Source organism: Centroberyx affinis, unplaced genomic scaffold, assembly GCF_046629955.1.
Source record: "Centroberyx affinis isolate AG114_WGS23_722 - 3 ecotype Tasmania unplaced genomic scaffold, CSIRO-AGI_Caff_v1 ptg003562l_1, whole genome shotgun sequence".
Taxonomy (NCBI): domain Eukaryota; kingdom Metazoa; phylum Chordata; class Actinopteri; order Beryciformes; family Berycidae; genus Centroberyx; species Centroberyx affinis.
This window is the reverse complement of record NW_027281494.1, coordinates 80,133-102,973: the sequence shown is the minus strand read 5'-3', so window position 1 is coordinate 102,973 and position 22,841 is coordinate 80,133. Positions and strand designations below refer to the sequence as shown.

The window sequence follows — 22,841 nt, the reverse complement described above, 5'->3', positions numbered from 1 at the left end:
CGTACTGTAAAGGATTTGCACCAGCAGCCGTTCTGGTCATTTCTTACTGACATGACATGTTGGATGTAGTTGGAGATTTTATATAAAGTACTGAGGGTGCAGTTTAGCAGATTTAAATGGGGTTACCTGGAACATAGCAGATTAAAAGATCTGATCCCATGTAAGGCTAATTAGAAATCCGCTTCTTAGAGGAGAGACCGGTCCTCTTCATGGAAGAACACTCATCTCATAGCAACGTAAGCCCTCACAGCTTAATGACTGGCAAAATTAATCAGGCTACTTCAAGTTCACTGAACCATCTCCTGACCTGAGGACACTTTGAAGGCCTCTCAGGATCTCCTTGATCAATCTGCTATAAAAGATCTATGTGGCATAGCTGAACCAATCCTCGGCTTCCCAATGCTTTGTGATGTAAACAAACTTTAACAAAGCACTGTTTATTGGACAGTACTTTGATTGTCTATCTTATTTCCATAAAAATTCAGTGACTCAATTGATAAGTTAGACACACAAGATATTAGACCACTTTGAAGGATAATACAGCTGTGATTGTGGCTGCTGCTAGCCCCGAGAATTTCTTGAGAATTAGTTTAATCAGAGTACAGATAAAAGCCATTCGAATTTATCTCATCTCTGCACAACAGGTAGACGTCTCCACAGATCACGGACTTCACAGCCTCTTAATGAGTGCAGTATCATGCCTGCCTATTGTCAGAGCACCCCCAGGTGTCTGTGTGTCTTTAAAGCCTGCAAGTTGCTCATGAATCTGACATGATTTTTATGATTCCCTGTACCACTTATGGCCAGCAGGTGGCAGCATCGTACTTTTGGCTCCACATCCTTGTAGCAGTGAACTGGGGCATTAATTAGTTTTCCTCAGGATACAGGTTTACTAAATAGAATTTAAATTATAATACAACTGTTATGTAAACTATATGTTTTCATGATACTACACACTCTGGTACAGTAGGTGGTGGTATGCGCCCAAACTAGCTGGTTTACGATCCGCCATAAAACTCAGAGAAGAGCAGAGACCTGCCCATTCCCGAGAGCAAACCCAGCTTCAACCTTTGATACTCATTTGATAAGCATGCACCTTGTAAAGCGAGACAGTCAAGAATGTAATTTAAGTTGCATAACCAGTGGCAGAAAGATGAGATCAGAGTGATATCACAGAGATGAAAATATTTATTTAAAACCATTACATTCATGGACATACAGCTGAGTTTCTTTGCCTGCGCACTATTCCAGTAATTAGGCAGTGATCAGTGATTCATAGTAATAAATAAGTTGTTTTATCAGTCCATTTTCCATCTTAAAACCCCGAGGTCTTTAACCCATAAATGCACATGCCATCTTCATAGCACCAATCAAATCTGTGAATGGGAGACATTTCACACCAGCAAAAATTTAAAATATAGCAGTTTTATGATGTTTCCATTTGACAGAAAGGCACTTTCAACACAATTGTGTTTTCAACACAATAATATGACACATGATGAATAAAGTAACTTCTGTTCATGTAATACAAACAGCTAGATAGGTAGTGCTATAATTGTAAGTGATCAAATGTAAAATCTAATCTGCAGAGCATGTATTTAAGTACACCTAACCCTAAAACAAACATCAGCTTACCTTCAATTAATTAAAATATATAGTTTAAGTTAATACGCATATAAGCATAAAAATGGATTTATAAATCACATAATCTGATAGCAACTGAAAATATAATGCTTAAGACAAGTCATTTTGATTGAGAGATTGATACAAAGGTCCCACTGTATAAGACTGACTCATTAATTATAGTATTCTAAATTCATCACTTGAAATCAGACTTTTTGGAGGATAAGATAAAAGGGGAGACTATCTAAAACACTCCTTGAGGAACTCTGTCTGCCTGGATCACTTCGCGGTCGGTTGTGGACTGGTGAGCTGAACGCTGCGTCAGTTACTGGTCCTTCTGCAGGGAGCTGTAGTACTCGGTCAGGACCTTCCAGGCCTTGGGGGCCATGAAACCGTCCGGAGGGTTCTCCCCGCTGCGTGCCAACTTCCTCATCTTGGTTCCCGAGATGAACTCAAACTCAGCATGTCTAAGAGGGCGAGGAATGAGCGAGGGCAGGAAGGAGAGAGATTAGAATCGATGAACAGGAAAAGTGGAAGCGGTGATTTGTGCAAAGATGTGAGAAATGAGCGAAAGGAAGGGGCAGGGTAGATCATTAGGAGTGGTGTGTTTTCTTCAAATTTCACAATATCTACAAAATTTACAATTTGTGCCACCTGCACAGAGATAGTACATAAGTGCATTGGATCTATAACAATTAATCTTTGAACTTTACAAGGTGCACTGAGAAAGTTTGGGAGTTATATACTCTGTTTGCAATGTCAACAGCACTATACATGGACTGATCATGGATTATTCATATTTTCATGATACACATGCTCATGATTTCTTATAATCTTGTTTACAGAATCTAGGTTTACAACTGTGTGCAGGGGGATGGTAACAGTCATGGCAATTCAAACATAGTGCTTATGTAATGTAACGCTAAAATTCTCATTTCTCAGTCTGAAATAATTTGTGGTGACACGTTCTAATGGAGGGGAAAAATGCAAATGTTGCGGTTGTATATAATAGCCCGAATGAATAATCCAACTTGTGAGCAACGGTAGAGCAGGTTCCACTTTGAAAGCAATAGGATCAAATAATGAAATAAGTAGTAGACAGCAGGATATTAGACAAAGATATATTCAGAGAAACAGCTACACAGGTTATCTAAAAGTGAAGCTATGAATAGCACACTAAATGATAATACATGTTAGGTCAAAATGGTGGCTGCATTTTACAATTAGGATCTGCAAATCGTTCGTTGCTCACCGCTCCTTGTCGTAGAAGTCCATAGCTTTCTTAGCCTTGTTGTAGGCAGCTACCCTGAAGGGGATGATCTCCACGGAGGTGAGGCCCGGGGCCATGGTGAGCACCTTGCTGCCGTGGCTGGGCTCATACAGGTCCTGCTTAGTCTCCGGGTGAGGCATGCCCGCAGGGTCGCGGCCAACAATGTAGAAGTTAGCTCCAGCGATCATTCTCGCCCTACAGTGCCACTGTACCTGATGACAGATTGGAAGACATGCAGACACATATTAAAGCACGCATCGTAACATGTCAGGACTTTAATGAGCAGTTTGTTCTGGGGACGGGACGATATGCTTATCTCACGATACGATTCAATACGCGATATGGGTTTCACGATTCAATATAACCACGATGCGATGTAATAAATAAAAGTTCAATGACAACAAAGTATGACTGTGCAGAATCATGTGTATTTCTGAGCCACAAATCTTTCTAGCAATAGCATTGGCTTGCTAGAATGTAAACAACAATTTAAAAATGTCATTACAAAGGGTAAATAATATAATTTGAATGGAGAGCTTGTGAAATTGTGATGGGCAAGCAATCTCATTTATGATTACTACAGCAGAATAAAATGTAGCTGATATTGCAATACATTTTTCTCCCCCACAATACGTATTGTTACGTTTTTGTATTTGTATATTGAATTTCTATATACCGTCCCATCTTTAGTATGTGCATTGTCGAGAACCAGACTGATCATAACCAAAACAAAAAGTGGAAGACCTGTGAGCTAACACTGCATCTTCCTCACCTCTGTGGGCCCGGCGTACATCATGGGTGAGGGGAAGATGGCAACAATGGTGCTAGCCGGGTCCAGGACGCCCTCGTCCAAGACTGCAGCATGCTGCTTCATCCGCCAGTCCAGCGGCACATCGTCGTCTTTGGTCCAGCCACCGAGCGGGTGCAGCAGGAGGACGGGATTCTTGTAGCCTCGCTCCAGCAGACGGCGCTTGGTGTCCTGCATCAACAGGGCGTGGCCGTTGTGGACTGGGTTACGCAGCTGGAACGCAAATACGGCATCTAAGGGGGAAAATATTCAAGAGATGCAGGCGGTGGTGAAACATACATGAAGTGCAGATCTTTACATAACAGTAGTATTTTTAGTAACAGTGGCAGCATGATTTGAGATGTTGAGATACATGAAATTTGCAATACATAATGTGTGGAAGGCATTGTATAAAATGAATATCTACCACAGCATACATGCTCATTATTCATGTAACTCAAGCAGGCTTTGTTTCATAAACTGGACCACTAAATTGCCTGTGGATAGTTTGTGTAAGTGCACATCACAACATGCTTGCACCAAAAACAAAACTCAGAGGATAGGAGCACAGAGCAGCAAAAGAATAACAAAAACAAAAACTAGTACATGGCGTGGATACATAAATGAACACTAAAAAAACATTCTTGAGCACAGCATTCACGTCAAAGTGGGTGGGAGCGTAAAAACAGGTTTTTTAACAATTCATTCCTCAACATTCTTACAGGGGAATGTGTCTCCATTACATGTGTAACACATACAGTAAATCACAAACATCCGCCATACAGCCTTTAATTTACCATTCTATTTTTGTCATCTGGTCCTTTGTCAAGTTTCTTCTGAAAGACAAATGTCACATTGCTGTATACAGTACATTTATCTTAATCTCTGTGTATTCTTTCATCAACTGGTACGGATACATTATTCCCTGAATGTTATTGCGCTTTCTAACCTGCTTTCATGTCTTTGAACTTCTGCCTGAGCTCCTGTGGGGTAAGGCGATACTGGTCCAGCCCATCGTTCCATTTGATTCGCTCCAGTACCTCCAGGTCACCACCTACCAGCCAATCACCTCTCTCCATAACCATCTGCAAAAGGTAATCAACAGGGAAGACTGATGATCTTATCTGACAAAACGATTTGCATGTAATTGTAATTAGTATTTACATTCAGGTTCAGTTTATCCTTGCCTTGAGGTGAGACTGATTGATTTATGTTTTGTTTGCCTCAACAGACAAATTGCTCAGTACTAGTTCAAAATTGACACAGTAAATGTTTGCATTTACTGTGTCAATTTTGAACTAGTACTGACGTAAGTACCTGAAGTTCTTACTGTTTGCAGTGCAATCATTAGGTTGCCATTAAAATTATAACTGTGGGTTTTGAAGATATGTGATCAGAGCCTGTTACCTTTATATATGGGTGTTGTGGACAAGTGGTGCCCCACTGTCTGGCACAGCGCTCCTCCTTGCGGTGCTCGTAGAACTCGGGGTTCCTGAGAATGGCCACGCGACAACCCTGGAACTCCAGGGCAATGGCCGCACAGCCATCCAAATCCTTCTTGGTCTCAACACTAACAGGCAGGACGATGGGAACGGACATGTTGATGGCCCCACCTGAAACACAAGAGTACACAGTGTTCTTAACTGGCCAGCCAAAGTAAACATCACTTCTAAAAAGCGTATTGATAGACTTTTTGTTTATTTCAAAATAAACTGTGCAATGAATAATAGAAAAGTGTTCACAATCAGATTTAATAGGCATTTTAGTCCCCAGATCAAAAGGGAATGGGACACTTATCTGACTGATGCTGTTGTATGATGTTGTATGATACTGTTGTTGATGCTCTGTTGTACATGTGCATTACTTGTTTATTTATTTATTAATTGCATTTATTTTTTACTTGTGCAATTTGGAAAACAAAAAAATATGAACAAATATATACAATAATATACAATGCACAGGTGGTATTAAAAACTTATAAAACTACTTGCACACACATACTGTATGAGCAAACACACACACACACACACACACACACACACACACACACACACACAAACACACATAAATACATAACCTATACAAACATAGGGACAACACTATTAGGGAATTAGGGAGTGCTGGTGGAGACACTGTATCCCAGCAGGTTTGAAGACAGCTGATGAGCCGGTGTGGTCGTCTCTTACCATCCAGCAGGTTGCCAAAGTGCAGGACCTGGAGGAACTCCCTCTCTCTCATGAAGCCCTTCAGAGGGCTAGCCCAGCCTTCTGCCAACACCTGCACCCACTGTAGGTCCAGCTGGGAAAAGAGAAATCACTTTCAGTCAATAGCATTAAAGGAGACATTTACAACATTTAATGTAGGTTGCCTGGGCAGCAGGCTGACCTGAAAGAGAGCATCCCAGGAACAGGAGGCCACAAGTTTAATTCCATTGACAGCAAAAATGCATCCCCGTCAAAGTGTTCTTGAGCACAAAGCCAAATCCCTACTCATTTCAGGAACGCCACACCTCTAACTCTTCTGGTAATATTCATACTAGTAACGTACTGTTTATGTACAAGTTTCAAGGAGATATGTGAATCAACACATTTCTAATCAAACTGTGTGTAATAGGGTAATCTGTTGCTCTCAATTCTGGAACAAAAAGAAACGAAACACTAAGTGCTTCTTGGAGAGAGATTTAAGACTTGTCTTGTCATGACATCTGTGGAGATCACACAGTAACAATTTCCATTTGGGAGAAGTCTTTATTAATTTCCAGTAAACTGACTGAGTGATTTGATAGACACGCTTGCATGCATTTACCGATATACAGGACGTGATATTGCAATCCTTTGTGGCATAATTCAAGGTGAGCATTCATACAGAAGCCCAATGAGCAGTTGCCAATTATTTGTGGCACAAAGGATTGCAACATCAGATGCTTGGTAGGGCCTATACTTTTTTTATTAGTACCCAGAGAAGTCAGAACAGTTCATTAGGACATGGGATCCAACCAGTGGGGAATGTTTATGAGCTCATCATGCTGCAGCTCTCTGCCTTGTCCAGTACTGATCCCCTGTCCATTTGGTGTGTGATAGAAAGTAGCCTGTATATACTGGAGTGGTGTGTTACCTTGGTGATGCTGATGGTGGGAAGTATGCTTGCGTCAGCCACAGCAAGATTCAGCTTGTTCTCCAGAACAAAGAGTTCATTCACCTCCTCCATGATCTCGCTTGGTACAATATTCTACATACAAGCAGACAAAGGAAATACATCTCATACTAGGATAATATCTGTAATATATTCATTGGTAGAGTGTGTGTGTGTGTGTGTCTGTGTGTGTAAGGGTTTGTTTTTTAATTATTGCTCTGACTGCTTTCCTTTGTGAACATTTCAGCTATATTACAAGATAAGAATTGTTACATGAATTCAACTAACCCAGACTCTAGGAATTGAACACATCATGGAATCCATTAGATGGGGTGACAGCTTAAAAATAAATGTCCTTCAAAGAGGAACATGTTACAATTACAATTACAATTTCACATTTGGCAGACGCTTTTATCCAAAGCGACTTACACATGAGATTTGCATACGACACAAGCAAGTATCTAGATAGGAGAGAACAACGAGAGTAAGTGCTATGTGCTATGTGCCATGTTAGACATTTGCTTTAAAAGCTACTGTTTAATCAGGCTTGAACAAGGAGATAAGTTATTCACCTTTCCTAGAAACTGATGGGCATAGACCAAGGACGTTTAGATATTTGAATTAATATCTTTATCCAAGTATCACTTACACAATGGCCCCTTGGTCACGCCACATAATGGATACTTGTATGTGTCAAAGTACGCATTTTTGCTTGTTCCCAGGAATAGTTTTCATCACCGCTTGAAGGAAGACTTTTAATTGTTGTTTAAAATGTAAATAGTTTGTGATATAAATGTGTGGAAGTGCAAACTGACATCCTGATGGAGGCCTTTGTGGGCGGCAGTGCATAGGTAATTCACCTCAATATATGGCTGTTTTATCTACAAGTGTAAGTGCCTTGACAAATTTTTGAGTTTCTTCTTTCAGAGGGTGTATATGTGACAAGTGTGTCATGCCCACCTGCTCCCTGAGCAGCTCCAACACTTGCTGGATACATTCGTTCACTGTCAGCTCTCCAGTCTTCAGGACCAACTCCGACGCCTCAGGGCGCTCATAATCTGAGTCAATACCAGTGAAGCCTGAGAACAGGGTGAGACAAAAGAAAGATCCTTGAAAACTAACAAGCTTTGATATAACATTGTTGCTAGATAAGATATGAGCACAATAACAAGATTAAGAAAACCACACTGTATTTGTGGAAAAGGCTGGGTATTAACTTCAGTAGCATGTAGATGCTGCCTTCAAATGCTGTTGGAAATATGTTGGGTACGATATGCTTGTACAACCAAATAAAGTGGTAAATACAAATGGGTGCTTTGTGAGTGGGGAACATCTAGGAGATAATGAGGTAAATACTGGAGTTTTGGACATATAGTGAAATCGTTTGGCATCAGTGCACTTTTTTTATGGCTATTTCTTTGCCCTTTTTGGAAATCTAAATAACCAGGACCAGGTTCGTTTGACCAGATTTTCATTTTTAGGTGAACTATACGTTTAAGTTAATTTTATTATTAATTATTAATTCAATTTATTATTTTTGTTTTTTAATCTGCAAGTTTATTGCCGGTGGGGCATATAAAACATTGGTAGAAGGTGAATTGAACATTTCCAGAGACCGACCTTTGATCTCTCCAGCTCTTGCCTTCTTGTAAAGCCCTTTCACGTCCCTGCTCTCACACACTTCAAGAGGGGCGTGGACAAACACCTCAAAAAAAGGTAGACCAGCACTCGCATGGATGCTCCTCGCCTCATCACGATCCTGTAGAGAAAGGCAGTATACGTATCTGCTTAGTTTACTCTGTGTTAAAAGTGCTGCAGTGTTTTCCAGACTGCCGATATGTCTAAACGTTGGATACACAATTATTCTATAAAACCCTCACACAACTAGGCCATATAATTAAGCACATCTACACCAACAGTTCTCTAGTATCCACCTTCATCAGATGATGTGCAGCAGCAGTTTTCTCCCAATGCACGCTGCATCATCAGCTGCTGTACAAACAAACAGATATGCACCAACACACGATTGTATCTGCTGGTGTCCTCTGACCTTGGTGAAAGGAGAGATGAAGCTGGTGATGCAAACCAGCCCGGCGTCAGCAAACAGTTTGGCCACCTCAGCAATACGGCGGATGTTCTCCTCGCGGTCGGTGGCAGAGAAGCCCAGGTTCTTGTTCAGGCCCTGGCGGATGTTGTCTCCATCAAGTGAGTAGCATGGGATGGCATGGGACACCAGGTACTCTTCCAGGGCGAAACTGATAGTGGTCTTCCCAGCACCAGACAAACCTAGGCGTAAAACACCAGATGAGATGCATAAGCATGAGGATGGGCTGAATGAGGCAGTGAGACCTTTTGGCAGTAAGTACAAAAGAACTAGATCAGTCAACCCCCACAACAACATCAAGTGTGTGGTTTTGTTATTTTCTCCAGTCTGAAGTTGGAAGTGGCGGAGGAATGTACCACCTCCTCACCCATAGGTGGGTATCATGTGGGACTGTGGAGATGTTTTACCAGTGAGCCAGATGGTGCAGCCTCTGAAGCCTCCCCTGGTGCCCACCACCTGCCCTCTCTTGCTCCGGCTGACATGGTGGGCCTGGTACACTACATTGGTCGATCTGTTGAGGTCCTGAAATGGATGAACACAGGCTCAAACTCAGGTCAGCAGTACACAAGAGTGAAGCAAGCTATGTGGTTCGAGGCATTGAAATTGGATAGTGTATGTAGAGGAAAGACAAACAGAGTTTGGCAGGTGTCACTTAACTATTGTCTTGTGTCAAGTCTCTATGCATTCGGCTCAGATCTTATTTGTTATAGAATTGTACATATCCTCAAGCCCCCTTCGTCTGTTCCTGCCAGTTAAGTTAACTGTAAACTCAGCAGACTGGTTTTTGCTCTGATGACTTGGAAAAAATGTTGAGTATTAACTTCAGGCCTTTTATAGTACCTCAATTTACAGCATGTGCAGAAGTAGTTTTGGTAAATGATTAAAACATATATTTAAACACAAATATTTTGTTTGCTGTCTTGAAAATTAACAACCAATAGACAATCCTAAATGCTAACACAAACATTAAAATAGCTACATTTTAAAACAGTACTGAAAACAACCTACTTCACTTTGCATAGGCATTACAACTCCATTCAACATGACATGACTGGTTTTACAGGATACAGTTCTGTAAGAGCTTTTCTAAGAATGTTCAACAACTCCCCTAAGGTTTACTTTGACTCCCCTGAGGAGTCAGTGCAACGGTGACTATGTGGACGGGCCTGCGGATAAATGGGGCTGCATTGACTTCTAGAGGGGAGGGTAGAGGAGGGAGACATGGAAGGAGGGAACGAGGGATGGAGGGAGGGAGAGGACTGGACAATGTGTCCAGTGTGTTGCCTGTAGCCCAGCGATGATGTGGCAGAGCTAGTGCCCACACGCTCACCCTCTCCAGCCAAGTCCCCTACATCTATCCCATGCCTTCTTTTTCTACACACCCCTCCTCCTCTTCACCATCCCCTCTGCCTATAAACTGTCTGACTCCCAGTCCTTCCACAACCCCACCCGGTCTTAGTTACACATACTAGCTCCTGTTATTTTCCCTCGCAGGGCCCAATCACCCCCTGACGGTCTGTATTAAACAGAGCTCTTTTTCACGCTCTCTCTCTCTCTCTCTCTCACACACACACACACACAAAGCCAAGACTGTATAAACCAACAACCATCACACATAAAGGTGTGTTTTATTCAAGGATGGGAGGAACACCATATACCACTGGTTGTCTCCTTAGTCGAAGGGGGGACTCATATTTGCTGGGTTTATTGACTTTTGGGGCTAAACGATCTGGGCATCACTAGTATTATGAAACAATTACAGAAATCACACCAAGGTCACTCAAGTTATGTTCATTGTAAAAAAAAATACAGTTTTGTAACAAAACAGTGTGACATTCAAAAGTATGTGGATGTACCCTGGTGTTACTTTGTCATATGCAACATTTCAAGGTGACCGACTGGTGACTGATGTAAAACTAGCAATAGGACCTTGAAGGACAGTACAAATATTAACTTTTCACGCTCAAATGATTAGCTTTATCTTCCCCAATTTACACGTACAGTATGTGTATGCCCACACCCAGACAAACAACATATGGGGGTGATCCATAAACAAACACAGTAGGCCTACTGTTCATCCAAGCATAGGAGACACCCACTCTCATTTAGCCGACAGTCATGGACACCCACCGCCGCTACACTGCTCCTTATCATCCCTTCCTTTCTTTTAACACTCATGTGAACGTGCTGTAACTTTGTGAGCCTGTGTGCTAACATTTAAATCTTTCTTTCCATAAATCTAAGCCCATGTTTCATTAGGGCAATCCTCTATCTACCTTTCTTTTTTCTTCTTTTTTATTTTTTTACTTTTACAGTCACTGACTGTCTGTGCATTTTGTCCTCCACAACTCTGCTTTCTCTTGTCCTCTTGCTCTCAGTGTCATGCATCCATCTTTCTGTGCAACAAGAAAGACTACAAAGGAAAATTACTATGAAATTCTTCCTCTGACGGTGCATGTGCAATAATGACAGCTGTCACAGGCATTTTGCTAATAATTACACAACACTTGGGGTTCCCAAACGACTGACATTAGAAGAGTATGTATTAAAGCAGCAGTCTGCTTGGGTAGTCTGAAAGCAGGATATACTGTATCATGGTTATGATGATCACAACAGCTATATCTGTCCAACTAAACAAAATGTCTCTTGCCACACTGTCCTGAATGAGTGGTGCATTTAAAGAAGCTGCTTTATGAGAATACAGCTGCTGTACTGAAATAGGGGGACATACCAGGTTGTGTATGAAAATGTGGATTTACAATTTCTAGTATTTTTTTTGTTTATTTTATCTCTTTATACCTAAAAATATCACTAATGTCCCTTTACTATTCCAATAAGGATTTATTGTGTGCCTGAGGTGCTCAATAGTGTTTAGTGACCTTTATCATACTTTATGGTATTTTTGTCTTCTATGGCCTCACTTTAATAGTCCTATAGGGACATATAGTGATATTTGTATAGTATCATTCTAACATTTTTTGTAGAATTATTATTTTTCATCAGGGTCTCTTTAACATGTCCTGCAAGTCAGCATTCCTGTTCAACATTTCGTTTCAGTGGGCCATCTCTAACTTTTCCTCCCCCCTTCACCAGCCACCCTACGTTATGAATGGACCAAATTGATTGAGATACACTACTACAACAACCGGCCTATTCAGTGTCAAAGCAGGGTTCAGACCTAACACACCTGGTACAGTATATGCACAAGAAAGTGAATACCTCAATTCAGGGTTACCTTGAGAGGAAAAAAATCTACTTCTGCATCGTTCTCCAAAAACTGTATAAACTTCACTCGCCGATCGCATCCGATTTCAATTAACAGCGACAGCCTATCATCTGGGAGAAAATGTAACGGATATTCAATAGGGGCACTCTACACATAAGCACTTTGTAATTATACTTTGTTATAACCCAAGTTAAAAAAGACAAAGTTTATATCTCGGGCGTTGGCGGCTCTAACATTCTCCCCAGCAACTTTTAGACGCCGACATCTGATGTTTATCTAGTGACAGCTTAAATCACTACCGTTTCAGCCTCCCTGTATCTCCAAAACAACTTACCGTGCGAAGCTTTTTCACTCCGGACATTTTGCACGAGTGTAACCCCGCCGACGGACTCTTGAACCTGGGCAAACACCGCTCCGCTGGCCGCCTGGGTAGGGAATATGTCGGTTGCTCGAGTTTATCTCAAAACTTTGCCGATAGTCATCGAAGAAGACAAGGGGTTTTAAAAGGGACTTCCAAGACACGTAGCATTCCGCTGGCCCAGCCTCCATCCCTCCTCCTCCGGCGTCCAGAAATCTGCATATTGCTGAATACCAGCCAATACTCAGGCATAACGACACCACGGGGCTGAGCACCGAAACCGGGAGGACTGAATCTGTGGCTGGGTTTGTATTCTCCCTAAAGCCAATTCACATAGCATTCTTGAGACGGGAACGTGTTACAGTAATTACTTCCCCAACTAATGGGTGGTGTAAGGATATGCTATTTCACTGGTAATAGTTACCTAAATTAAGTCGTTACTTTGGTGTCACGCCCTGTAGCCTACATATCAGATTGAAGATGAATTATCCACACAAAAAAAACACATTCGCCTTCGTCGGACGCTCCGTTGACGCGGGCTAGCGGTTAAGCTAGCCTCGAAGCAAAAATGGCAGAAAAACTTTACTTTCTGCACTATTCCCACTTACTGTCATGCTATTCAGCCAAAGGATAGCATGAAACATTGGCCAGTAAGGCTGTTCCCTTGAGCATTCACACTGGGGGTGAAGTAACTGAACTGTCCCGAAGACGCGACCGCAAATTATTTACATATTCCGGGAAGTAATTAAGTAACGTTAATGGAATTACTTTTGAAATGAGTCATGCATCGCTTTTTGAGGAACGAGCGCTGCGCTTATGTGACGTTTTTTTTAAGAAATCGGGGCACTTGGTCATAGGTATATCCGTGCAGAGTGGAAAGTTAATCATTAACCTATCAAAATTAAATTATAACAAATCATATCAAATAGGCTATCGATGTTCTTTCTCCCCATTCGTCCTAACCAGACACAAGCATGAAAAATGTCAGAAAAAAAGAAAAAAAAAACTAATACTTTTTGTTATAGTAAAGAAATTTAATATAAACGAGATGCTTCATGAAATGCTGATTGATTAAAGCACAATATTTCATAACAAAGCATTACATATAAGTGTTTACTGCAAAAATAAATCCTTTTATTCCAATTCTGCTCTATATTACCTTCCCTTGTGCAATAATTGCTACCCTGCAACAATAAGTAATAGAGCAGCAGTAATACTATAATGGTACAGTGGAATCTGAAATCCCTGGGCTGGGGTAATTGGTGCTTGTATCTCTATGGGCCAACTCAATCATTCAATTCAATTATTTCAGCCCAAATGGTGGTCATCTCCACTGATAGATGTCTGGTTTTGGTTTAAAACCTTTTCTCAAGCACTAAAGCACATAAACAGTGAACACTGCCTGCAGTAAGCTATACTAGATGAAAGTATGTGGACTCTTTCTTATACTGACAATGAAAGTGCTTCATTGAACCAGTCATATTCTCGAGGTTTATAGAGATGAATCCAGACAGTGTCATTTTCACTCCATTTTGCAAATACAAGAGGCACTCCGGAAACCACCCTTGCCACCTAAGCTCGACTAGGATGCGTGAACAGCTGACACTCGGTCTCAAAGTCACAGCCTTCGAGCAGCTCCTTGTAGTGCTCTCTGACGTCTTGGTAGAGCGGGATGGAGACCTGCTGGTCGGCCATACCAGGGAAAACCAGGGGCTTCTCATTGAGCAGAGGCTGCAGTCTCAGGCCGCTTTCCCCACAGTCATACAGCACCAGGAGGAGGTTGGCTGCGTAGGGTAAGGTGTGGCTGGTGCGGAAGGACCGTTGGGCCTGCGTGGCGAAGTTGGCGGATGTCAGGCGATCGCTGTCCTTGAAGAAGCCCAGGAGGGTCAGCAGTGGCAGGAGCGTCTCGGCGTGGCCGACCTGGACTGTCACAGCTTCAGAAACCTCCTGGCCGGACCTGATGGACAGGATGAGGGGTTCAGGATTGAATTTAGCTTCAGGTATAACACAGGAAAAGCTTGAATGAGCCTCATCAAAGTAAATAATTGTAACAACAAAAAATGCACTTTGCTCTACAGGATATGTAACTTGTGCCAAGCAATATCTGGGTTGTTAAATAACTTTTAAGACAGTTAAAACCTCTGTATTGGTAAGGCTAGTCAAGGGACACAGGCTAATCTTTAACCAAGATACTTTTCCTTACATGGATCATGTTGACAGCAAAAAACACAAAACAAAAAACAAAAAAAATAAAAGCTTATCAAAATGATGAAGGAGGTGCAAACATAACATCATTGACTCTTGCCAAGAGCAGCAGCAAAGCAATCAAGTTCAAGGTGGTAAAAACATTGGTAATTATTTAATTTATCCCATTGAAGGTTTTCAATTTTGTGAGTGCTGACCACACTTCTGCCTTAGTACATGAAGGAATGAGTCACTATGATTTAAAAATCAGGATTTCCAATGCGCTGTTCTGTAGGAATGCCAATGAATCACAGGTTAGAATAGAAATATGTTCTCTGCTCTTTGCATGGAGTGTGCATGTATGCCACTCAGTGGTAAAGTCAGTAGATTAATATCTTTCAGTAAACAAATTTGTCTACATTAGCATTGTGCTTTCTTCCTTTTCTCTATCAAACAACCTGATAGTATAGATGGAAGCAGATGTGTAAAAGAGATATGCCATCCTCATGATGATAATCCTCATTCAGCAGGGGTTCTTTATGTTTATTGTTTATGGAGAAACAACTTTTCTACGAGGCTCCAACTAAACTTTGCCACACATTATAAGGCTTTTAGCCTGCCAAAAAATCTCCATACATTAAACAGTACAGGTCAGTTGCACAGCAGCAAACAGTCAGGAGACATGCACATGCATGTACTTTGCATATATGTGGTTGTTGAGCAGTTTTTTTTTAATTTTTTTTTATTTTGTGAGGTCTTTGCTAGAGAAATATGAAATGGTGTGTGCGTATAGTGCCACTGAAGAACACACAGACAGACACCCACAGCCACAGCCACACACCCACACACAGAAATGCACAGAAATACTATTGAACACTTATTATTTCAGGGCACACTGGTAATAAATGGTTTATGAGCATCTACATTGCTACCTTTAACAGGTACACCCTGCATTTTTGTGTTTAAGGTTAACTCACTTGCTCTCTTGGGCTGCCTTGTCCAGTCGACTAAAAACATCATGGAAGAGAACGCAGCTTGACTTGCTATTGATGTCATGACCGTAGCCTCTTTTCCAGAATTGCTTCAGGTCATTTGCATACTCCATAACCTGTTGGTGCACCAGAGAATACACTGTTAGAAGTAAATAATACGTAGTCTGTATGCAGGGTGGCCTTTGTGTGAGGACTAAAAAAAGGCACCACCAAGATAGCAATCTGTCAGTCTTTCATTATGCGAGGTAAAATTTCAGGCTACCTGAGTGTTAGGTCAGCTTGTAACACAAGATACAAAACACTCTTTGTAACATGACTAATGCAGTTCTTCAATGAGTGAGTTCTGTGGCAAGATAGAGAGTGAAATGCATTGTGATTTTTGTTTTCAGTGGGCCAGGTGGACTGAATATTGCTCTAGGAAGAAGCAATTCAAGTTCTGTATGTATATCCCCTCTTACGAACAAGCAGTTATTAACCAAAACCAAATATGTCCAACCTCGTGACTTTAGAAGTCTCGCCATGCTTTCAAAGCCTAATTACCAGTAACATTTGATGCCACTCCTTCAACAAACTGACATTAATTGGCAGTTGAGTCAAGATGAAATACCTGTGCATCAACCTCATCAAAAAGCTGACACCAGGGTGTGTTCACAGTCTTGATGGCAAACTCATAAGCACACAAGTAAAATGCAGCTTCAGCCATATCTGCAGAAGAAAGTTTACAAAAAAAAATGGTTAAAGTAATATAATCACACAAGCCATGCAGCCATTTAAACCCACACAACTGCGCCTAGTGAATTTACTTCCTTACATATTCCATCTTTCTCTTGCATCTAACTGTAGTAAACACTCAAACTGTCATTGGTTTGTCTTCTTCTTAAAACCAAGACACTGTGGTATGCTTGGCAAATTCAATTACTGCAACTCTTTGAGACCTATTCTACTACCTCAAGAATTTCCAAATTAACCTCAACCTTGGCTACAGTTTAGTACTTACCTGCTACGAACAGTCATGCTTTACTTTCAAATGAGGAAACAGCCCCACCTAGTGTACAAATATTCACTGTGATTTATGACCATTGAGATTCTCTGCACACTAACCTCCTGCAGAGATTAGTAGGCAATTGAGTGGATATATGTTTGCCTTTAAAATACAGTTACATGCATTGGAGTTTGTGTAATATGTAATATATCTAATGAATATCTTTTGGTTCTCAGTCTGTTTCAGGCAGTGACAGATTAAATTTAGTCTGCTTGGAAACAAAAGGTAATGTAGGCTAAACATACTCAGGAATCAGGCATTGCTCTTGTCATTTAGGGGGATCAACCAGAAACAGACCTGGGACTAATTTTGAGTCTTGATTACAGAGACTTATCAATTAAGGAGTTATGAAGAAGGCTATCAGAACAACATGCACACAGCATATTCAATGGCCTAAATTTTGGATTAGTTAGTCTTTCAACAGACATGACCATCGGTGATGAGACTATACTGGACTCGAAGACGGTCTGCGATCTTCTCCTGGACCCTCTTCATCTCTGGTCCCGACTTGAACTTGTCAAATTCTGCCATGGCTGACGGGTTGTTGCTAACATCCTCCACAAACTTGGTGCATTGGTCGAAGAACCTCATCAGGGCGTCATTTACCACATGGTCAAACTCTCTGTCTGGAGGGGGGGTCATAGCAAATACATCTTTGAAGTGGGAATCCATAACAATAGCATCATCATTCATGAATTGAACTGAGAATGCATGGTAAATTCCAATTCTATTCTTGGAGTTGGAATTGGAATTGCACCCAGCTCTAAGGAACTGTATAATTGAATTGGAATGACAGTAAACAGAATTGAATTCCATTAAATTCCATGAAATTCCACTTCTAAGAGAGGCTGTATAAATCAGAGAGGCTTATAAATCAAACATTATGAGTCGAATAAAAGACAGTAAAAACAAATCAAATACATTCAATCATAATAGGCTGTGTATTACGGTTACATGTTATGCAACACCATTCAGTATTGATAATACTATGTGTCATCTCAGATTAGTTGTATAAGAAAAAACAAAAACAAACACGGACTTTCACAGAGTTTCATTAAATAAAATTGAACTTCCTCGAATAGGAATTGATGGAGTTCATTCATGAATATCTCAACCCAGGTCCTACCTTCAATAGTCCACAGCTCGGTCAGTCCTGCCTTGAAGGCCAAGGTGCTGTTGACACACCTGTGCTTTGAGCTGGTTATGAAGCTGATGTGTCCGCCTCGGAGCTTCTCCTCTGAAATCAAAGACGGGAGTAGCTTTGACAGCCTGACAGCCAAATGCTTGTGATCGTCCACACCTTTCTGGACCAGGCGGCCGTCCATGTCTTCCGTGTACCACATCTGCCAGTGGTTTTGGATTTCACGCAGCCATCTCTCTTTGCCAGAAGCTTTGTGCAGGACGAGGTTGTGCATCTGCTGCATCTTCTTCACGTTTTTGGTCGTCGGGTACCGTGTGCCGTGTCTTATTATGGCGGTCACATGAATTTCGCGACATTCTGCAGATGGGAGCTGTACAATAGATTTGTTTACAGCAAGTATGTCCTCAATGAGATACGGGTTCACTTCCTCATACCTCCCTTTTGTGCCGAAATATCTGGCAATCGCTGGTATGTTTGGATCATCGCCAGGCTTCGCATAGTTAATTAAACAACACGTAATGCAGCCGAGGAAGAAATGGACGGTAATGAATTTCAAAGGAATGGTCAGCATGATCCTCCACGACCAACCCGAACCCAAACCAACACAAAACATTTTCCTGCCTCTGGCTGCTGTGTTTTGGATTCTACTGACGTCATCCAAAATGGGAATGAGCAGTCCAACCAATCCGTTACCCAGAGTTTCCACATTTCCTCAAAAATATCAAAAATATCCCAAAACTTTTTTTTTTTTTTTTTTTTACAGTTTTATAGTGAATGGTATTATAACAGGTAATGATCGACCAGTCAAAAGAAACAATAAAAAATGCTAATTGAAAATGATTAGTTCATTTTTAGAGGTCAGATATTTTCAAATCAGGGGCACGTTCAATCTAAATACGGTGTGCACCGTTTTGCTACGGTTTCCGGGTTGAACGTCATGTTTCCTCGAAACGGTGTGAAATGGTGTGCAACAGGCTTTGAGGTACGTTGTCTCTCGTTTGGTGGGTGTGTCAGAGGTGTTACCCAATCAGCAGCGACGTGTACATAAACCCCGCCATATTAAAAAGGCAGCACAATGGATCCGACAAAAGTCCTTTACTAATGCGTCCGCTGCAGCTTGGTGTCTGCAACAATTGAACTAATTAGAAGACATGTTTGTATCTTTTGCTATTGTTTGTACCATTGTGGAGTGACACTTTCATAAACTTTTCTACTCCACTCTACTCCTCTAAATATATAATGGTAAATATTACAATATCATATCACAACAACAGTGATCAGCAATAATGATAGGCCTCATAATAAAATAATTAGCTCATATAGATCCTAACGCAGTCTCGAAGGTAAGAAGTGGATTATCCTTCACCTGAAATGTTTGCCTTTTCATCCTGAAATGCAAATGAGGCAAATGCTGGATCACTATAATTAGGAAGCACAGTTTCCACAAACCCCTTCACTCCATTGGGATGTTCTCTGCTAGTCTGGACAGCAAGGGCAGTGACTGTAACATCGAGCGTATTTTGTAGTATTAAACACATAGTTAAAGAATGCAAAGAATGGCCTTCTCAGCTGCCGTAGTTGCAACGCTTGCGTAACACAACAGGGTGTTCAACGCACCACCGTTTCCGTTTAAATAAACGTTTTGCTACGCTTTGTCGGGGCTGAACGCAGGGCCAGTGTTTCTCCTGTATATATTCGACTGTGGCCAGCCGCCACTGTAAGATCATGACATGCCATGCTAAAAATATTTTCAAAACCAGTGTTTCTCGGCACTGCTGCTGAAAATGCGCCAGATTTTTTTTGTTTGTTTCAATCAAATGTATTTCTGAGAACAGTCATGATCAAAGTGACAAATAGCAACGTGTGGTCGCGAACAGAGAGAAGTACACAGACACACTGCTGCCTCATCCAATCATTTCTATAATAACTGCAACATAACGTTTCTATGATCATTAAATAATTTCTATAATAACCGCATCTATAACGTTTCTATGATCATTCAATCATTTCTATAATAACCACGTCTACTGTAAGTGCCACTGCAGTCAACATTGTATGCAGAGGATTTAAGACAGCTGGACAGAGACAGTGTTGTAGAAAAAATATAGGCAAGCTGTATCGGATCTATAGTTGTTTTTATGGTTTTAACATATCAGTTGTTTGTGTGGTTCTGCAATGTAAATGCTGTTGTCAAACTCAAACATGGAAGTGGAGCTGCTACGCTACTCTACATTTACCTCATCTTCTGCGCAATTAGCCGGAGTGTCTCTGGGCCCTGCAGCTTATGAAAAGTCACAGTTGTATTCAGCAATGATGCCCGGTCACAGTGTTACAGACTGGAGCCAGAACTATGGAGGTTGGTAATGCCTTTACTCAATGAAGTCAGTGCCTCGCTCCACTATGGAAAACTCTGTCCGTTTGTCTGTCTGTCTGCATTCATTTTGCTCCTCAATGGGTTGACCAATCAGTCTGAAACTGCACATGGGCATTGAGCATTGGCATAGGTATTTGGCGACATCGTGACATCGTGACGCATTGCTGCCTTGGAAGTCCAGACTCCTTTACAGGTAACTGCATACAAAATCACTGCCTCCAAAGGATACTGCCTCGCTAGACAGCAAGGCAGCAGGCAGCTGCCTTCCGTTTGAGACACAGCCAGAGTTTACTTTTGTATGGGGAAGTCGCTTATCTGAGCCGTTGTCTCTAAGTTTATGTTGTAAGTCTCTTTTTGGCTACTGAAACCTTGACCTATATCACAACAACGTCTGTCTGTAATAAAACTACAGCTGAAGTATGAAGTTTTTCGTCTGGTGTCCATCCCTTCTTCTCCAACGACTCCCCGGAGATCATCTACATCTCTACAAGCTCCTGCTTGCTTAATGTTAATGGTTTAGGGGCCTTTCGTCACACTCGGTTTGGATTATATAGCATTAACAATTATCATTTTCAACTTCAATCAAAAAAAGCTACAGAAGGCTACTGGGTGACATATCCTAGCAAAACATTGCTATATGTTCATATATGGACTTCTAGGAATTCCTGTAGGGACTTATAGTGCATCTGTAATAGTCAGTTAGTCAGTTTAGTGACCTTATTGAACTAATTAATGGTGTTTTTAGTAGTAGCAACATCACTCTAATATTTCTATAAGGAACGTTTTGTTGTAAGGTTTTTTCTGCTTCAAGTTTAGAATTTCGCTCTTCCGACAATTTTGATGCGTATTTGTCATCACATTTTGATGAATGAGCCCTCATATTTCAACTATAACAAGTTGAAGTTCAGCAGTGATGACTAAATGTGATGGCTGGGCTGATAACGCTTCCCTAACTCCTACCTAACGCCTACACATGCAGCTGCAACTATAAAACCAAAAAAACCAAACTGGAGTAGCCTACCACTTAAAAAAAAAAATCAGCTTTCAGAGATCAAAGTAACATGATAAAACATACACTGTAGGGCTGGATATCATATTGAATTGATATGGATGTTGCAATATGACAGAACACATAGACAAAAATGCAGCATGATATGGACAGTTTTGCTCTGAGATTCAGGACAGTTTTAGCAAAATGTCTACTTATGCAGAAAAAACATCCCATTGTTCATATTGTACAATATGGCAGGCCCTTTTATCATTTATTTCCTCTTGCATTCTCCTTTAGTGACTACTAGACACTAATGATCTACTAGTGATCATTTTCTATTCACTAGTCACTATTCTGCCAATTACTATTTTCTATTATAAAGTCAGTAATTACTGTATTATAGAACATGTTCTAATTTAAAGAGAAATTTAACACTAAACCCAAATCTGGGAGTGCTGCTTTTGAACAGCGAGGGAGGAGACAATAGTTAAAAAAAAGAAAAGAAAAGCTACTGAATGGGTCGGGAGGGGCTTTGAGTCGGTCCGAGTTTTGACAACAAGCTTTAGAAAAGAGGTGAAAACAGCAACACAACTGGCCCGTGTGTGTGGCTATTTGTTTATATCATTACGTCTCAAGGAAATAGTATCTTCACATAGTTTTTCAACAATGACTTGTTGCTCTATTTGAAACTATCAACATTTTGAGTTTGACTAGAAGGCTATCAGTACTCATTATCAATTGAAAGGCTAAAGAATAAAGATTGGCTTTGAGATGGTTTTTAAAGTGGCGATGGAGGAGGCAGATCTGATGCAGTGTGGAAGGCTGTTCCACAGTCTAGGGCCTGCAACCTCAAACGCCTGATCTCCCTTAAGCTTCGGCCTAGACCATGAAACAGCTAAGAGGTCTCTATCAGATGACCCAAGGGGCCTAGGGGTTGAGTCGGGGCGTAGGAGGTAGGATATGTAAGCAGGAACCAGTCCATTCAAAGCCTTAAAAGCAAGCAACAGAATCTCAAAGTCAGTTCTGAAGCAAACTGGGAGCCAAAGAAGGGAAGCAAGTACAGGCGTGATGTGGTCTCTCTTCCTGGAGGCAGTCAAAAGCTGAGCAGCAGCGTTCTGTACTAGAGTAAAGGAGTAAAGGGAGTTAAAATAGTCCAGGTGGTTTCTCCAGATCTTGGACACAGAGAAAGGTTTTAATTTTGGATGTGGTTCCAAGCTGAAAAAGCTGTCTTTCACAACTGAGCTTATTTGTTTATCAAAGTTGAGGGCTGAATCAAAGGTCATGCCAATGTTTTGTTTTTGTAATGCTTTATTGTATATCTTTTCATAAATGGTCAGGGCCAAATGAGAATTTCTGTCTTTATCAGAATTAGCAATGATAAGAAACACATTCAAAATTGATATTATGTCCTAAGGGAGAATAAATTTGGACCCAGGATTGCACCCCACAAGACAGCAAGGATGGTGAGGAGGTAAAGTTGCCATGCTCTGCTGGACAAAGAAGAAGAAAACCCACTCAAGACCTACTGTGTTCCAGATGTGCCAACCTGCTTATTAAGCCTATCAAGGAGGAGAAGGTGATTACTGGTATCACATGCAGTGCTAAGGTCAAGTAGCA

General features: G+C 41.1%; 2 protein-coding genes across 2 annotated transcripts; both read right to left on the bottom strand.

Moving 5' to 3' along the window:
• Window positions 1–1,178: 1,178 nt before the first annotated feature.
• On the bottom strand, window positions 1,179–12,680 carry LOC139661613 (bifunctional 3'-phosphoadenosine 5'-phosphosulfate synthase 2-like). The gene is made up of 12 exons (XM_071540120.1): window positions 12,477–12,680; window positions 9,324–9,438; window positions 8,863–9,098; window positions 8,433–8,571; window positions 7,773–7,891; window positions 6,795–6,908; window positions 5,867–5,978; window positions 5,088–5,293; window positions 4,630–4,765; window positions 3,666–3,934; window positions 2,876–3,105; window positions 1,179–2,090 (listed from the first exon to the last, which is right to left on the bottom strand). The coding sequence occupies exons 1-12, from the start codon at window positions 12,501–12,503 to the stop codon at window positions 1,949–1,951; spliced, it is 1,845 nt and encodes a 614-aa protein (XP_071396221.1). The 5' UTR covers window positions 12,504–12,680; the 3' UTR covers window positions 1,179–1,948.
• An 867-nt stretch (window positions 12,681–13,547) lies between these two features.
• On the bottom strand, window positions 13,548–18,506 carry LOC139661611 (multiple inositol polyphosphate phosphatase 1-like). The gene is made up of 5 exons (XM_071540116.1): window positions 17,845–18,506; window positions 17,150–17,344; window positions 16,284–16,381; window positions 15,662–15,792; window positions 13,548–14,457 (listed from the first exon to the last, which is right to left on the bottom strand). The coding sequence occupies exons 1-5, from the start codon at window positions 18,470–18,472 to the stop codon at window positions 14,073–14,075; spliced, it is 1,437 nt and encodes a 478-aa protein (XP_071396217.1). The 5' UTR covers window positions 18,473–18,506; the 3' UTR covers window positions 13,548–14,072.
• Window positions 18,507–22,841: the final 4,335 nt, after the last annotated feature.

Excerpts from the sequence above, each read along its gene's own strand:
- LOC139661613 (XM_071540120.1), bottom strand. The coding sequence starts at position 12,503 with ATGTCCGGAGTGAAAAAGCTTCGCACG. Across the intron at positions 8,572-8,862 it reads TCATCTCTCCTTTCACCAAG|GATCGTGATGAGGCGAGGAG; the intron begins GTCAGAGGACAC and ends CTTTCTCTACAG. Across the intron at positions 3,935-4,629 it reads GTTCAAAGACATGAAAGCAG|ATGCCGTATTTGCGTTCCAG; the intron begins GTTAGAAAGCGC and ends TTTCCCCCTTAG.
- LOC139661611 (XM_071540116.1), bottom strand. The coding sequence starts at position 18,472 with ATGTTTTGTGTTGGTTTGGGTTCGGGTTGGTCGTGGAGGATCATGCTG. Across the intron at positions 17,345-17,844 it reads CGAGCTGTGGACTATTGAAG|ACAGAGAGTTTGACCATGTG; the intron begins GTAGGACCTGGG and ends CCCCCCCTCCAG. Across the intron at positions 14,458-15,661 it reads AAGGCAGCCCAAGAGAGCAA|GTCCGGCCAGGAGGTTTCTG; the intron begins GTGAGTTAACCT and ends CCTGTCCATCAG.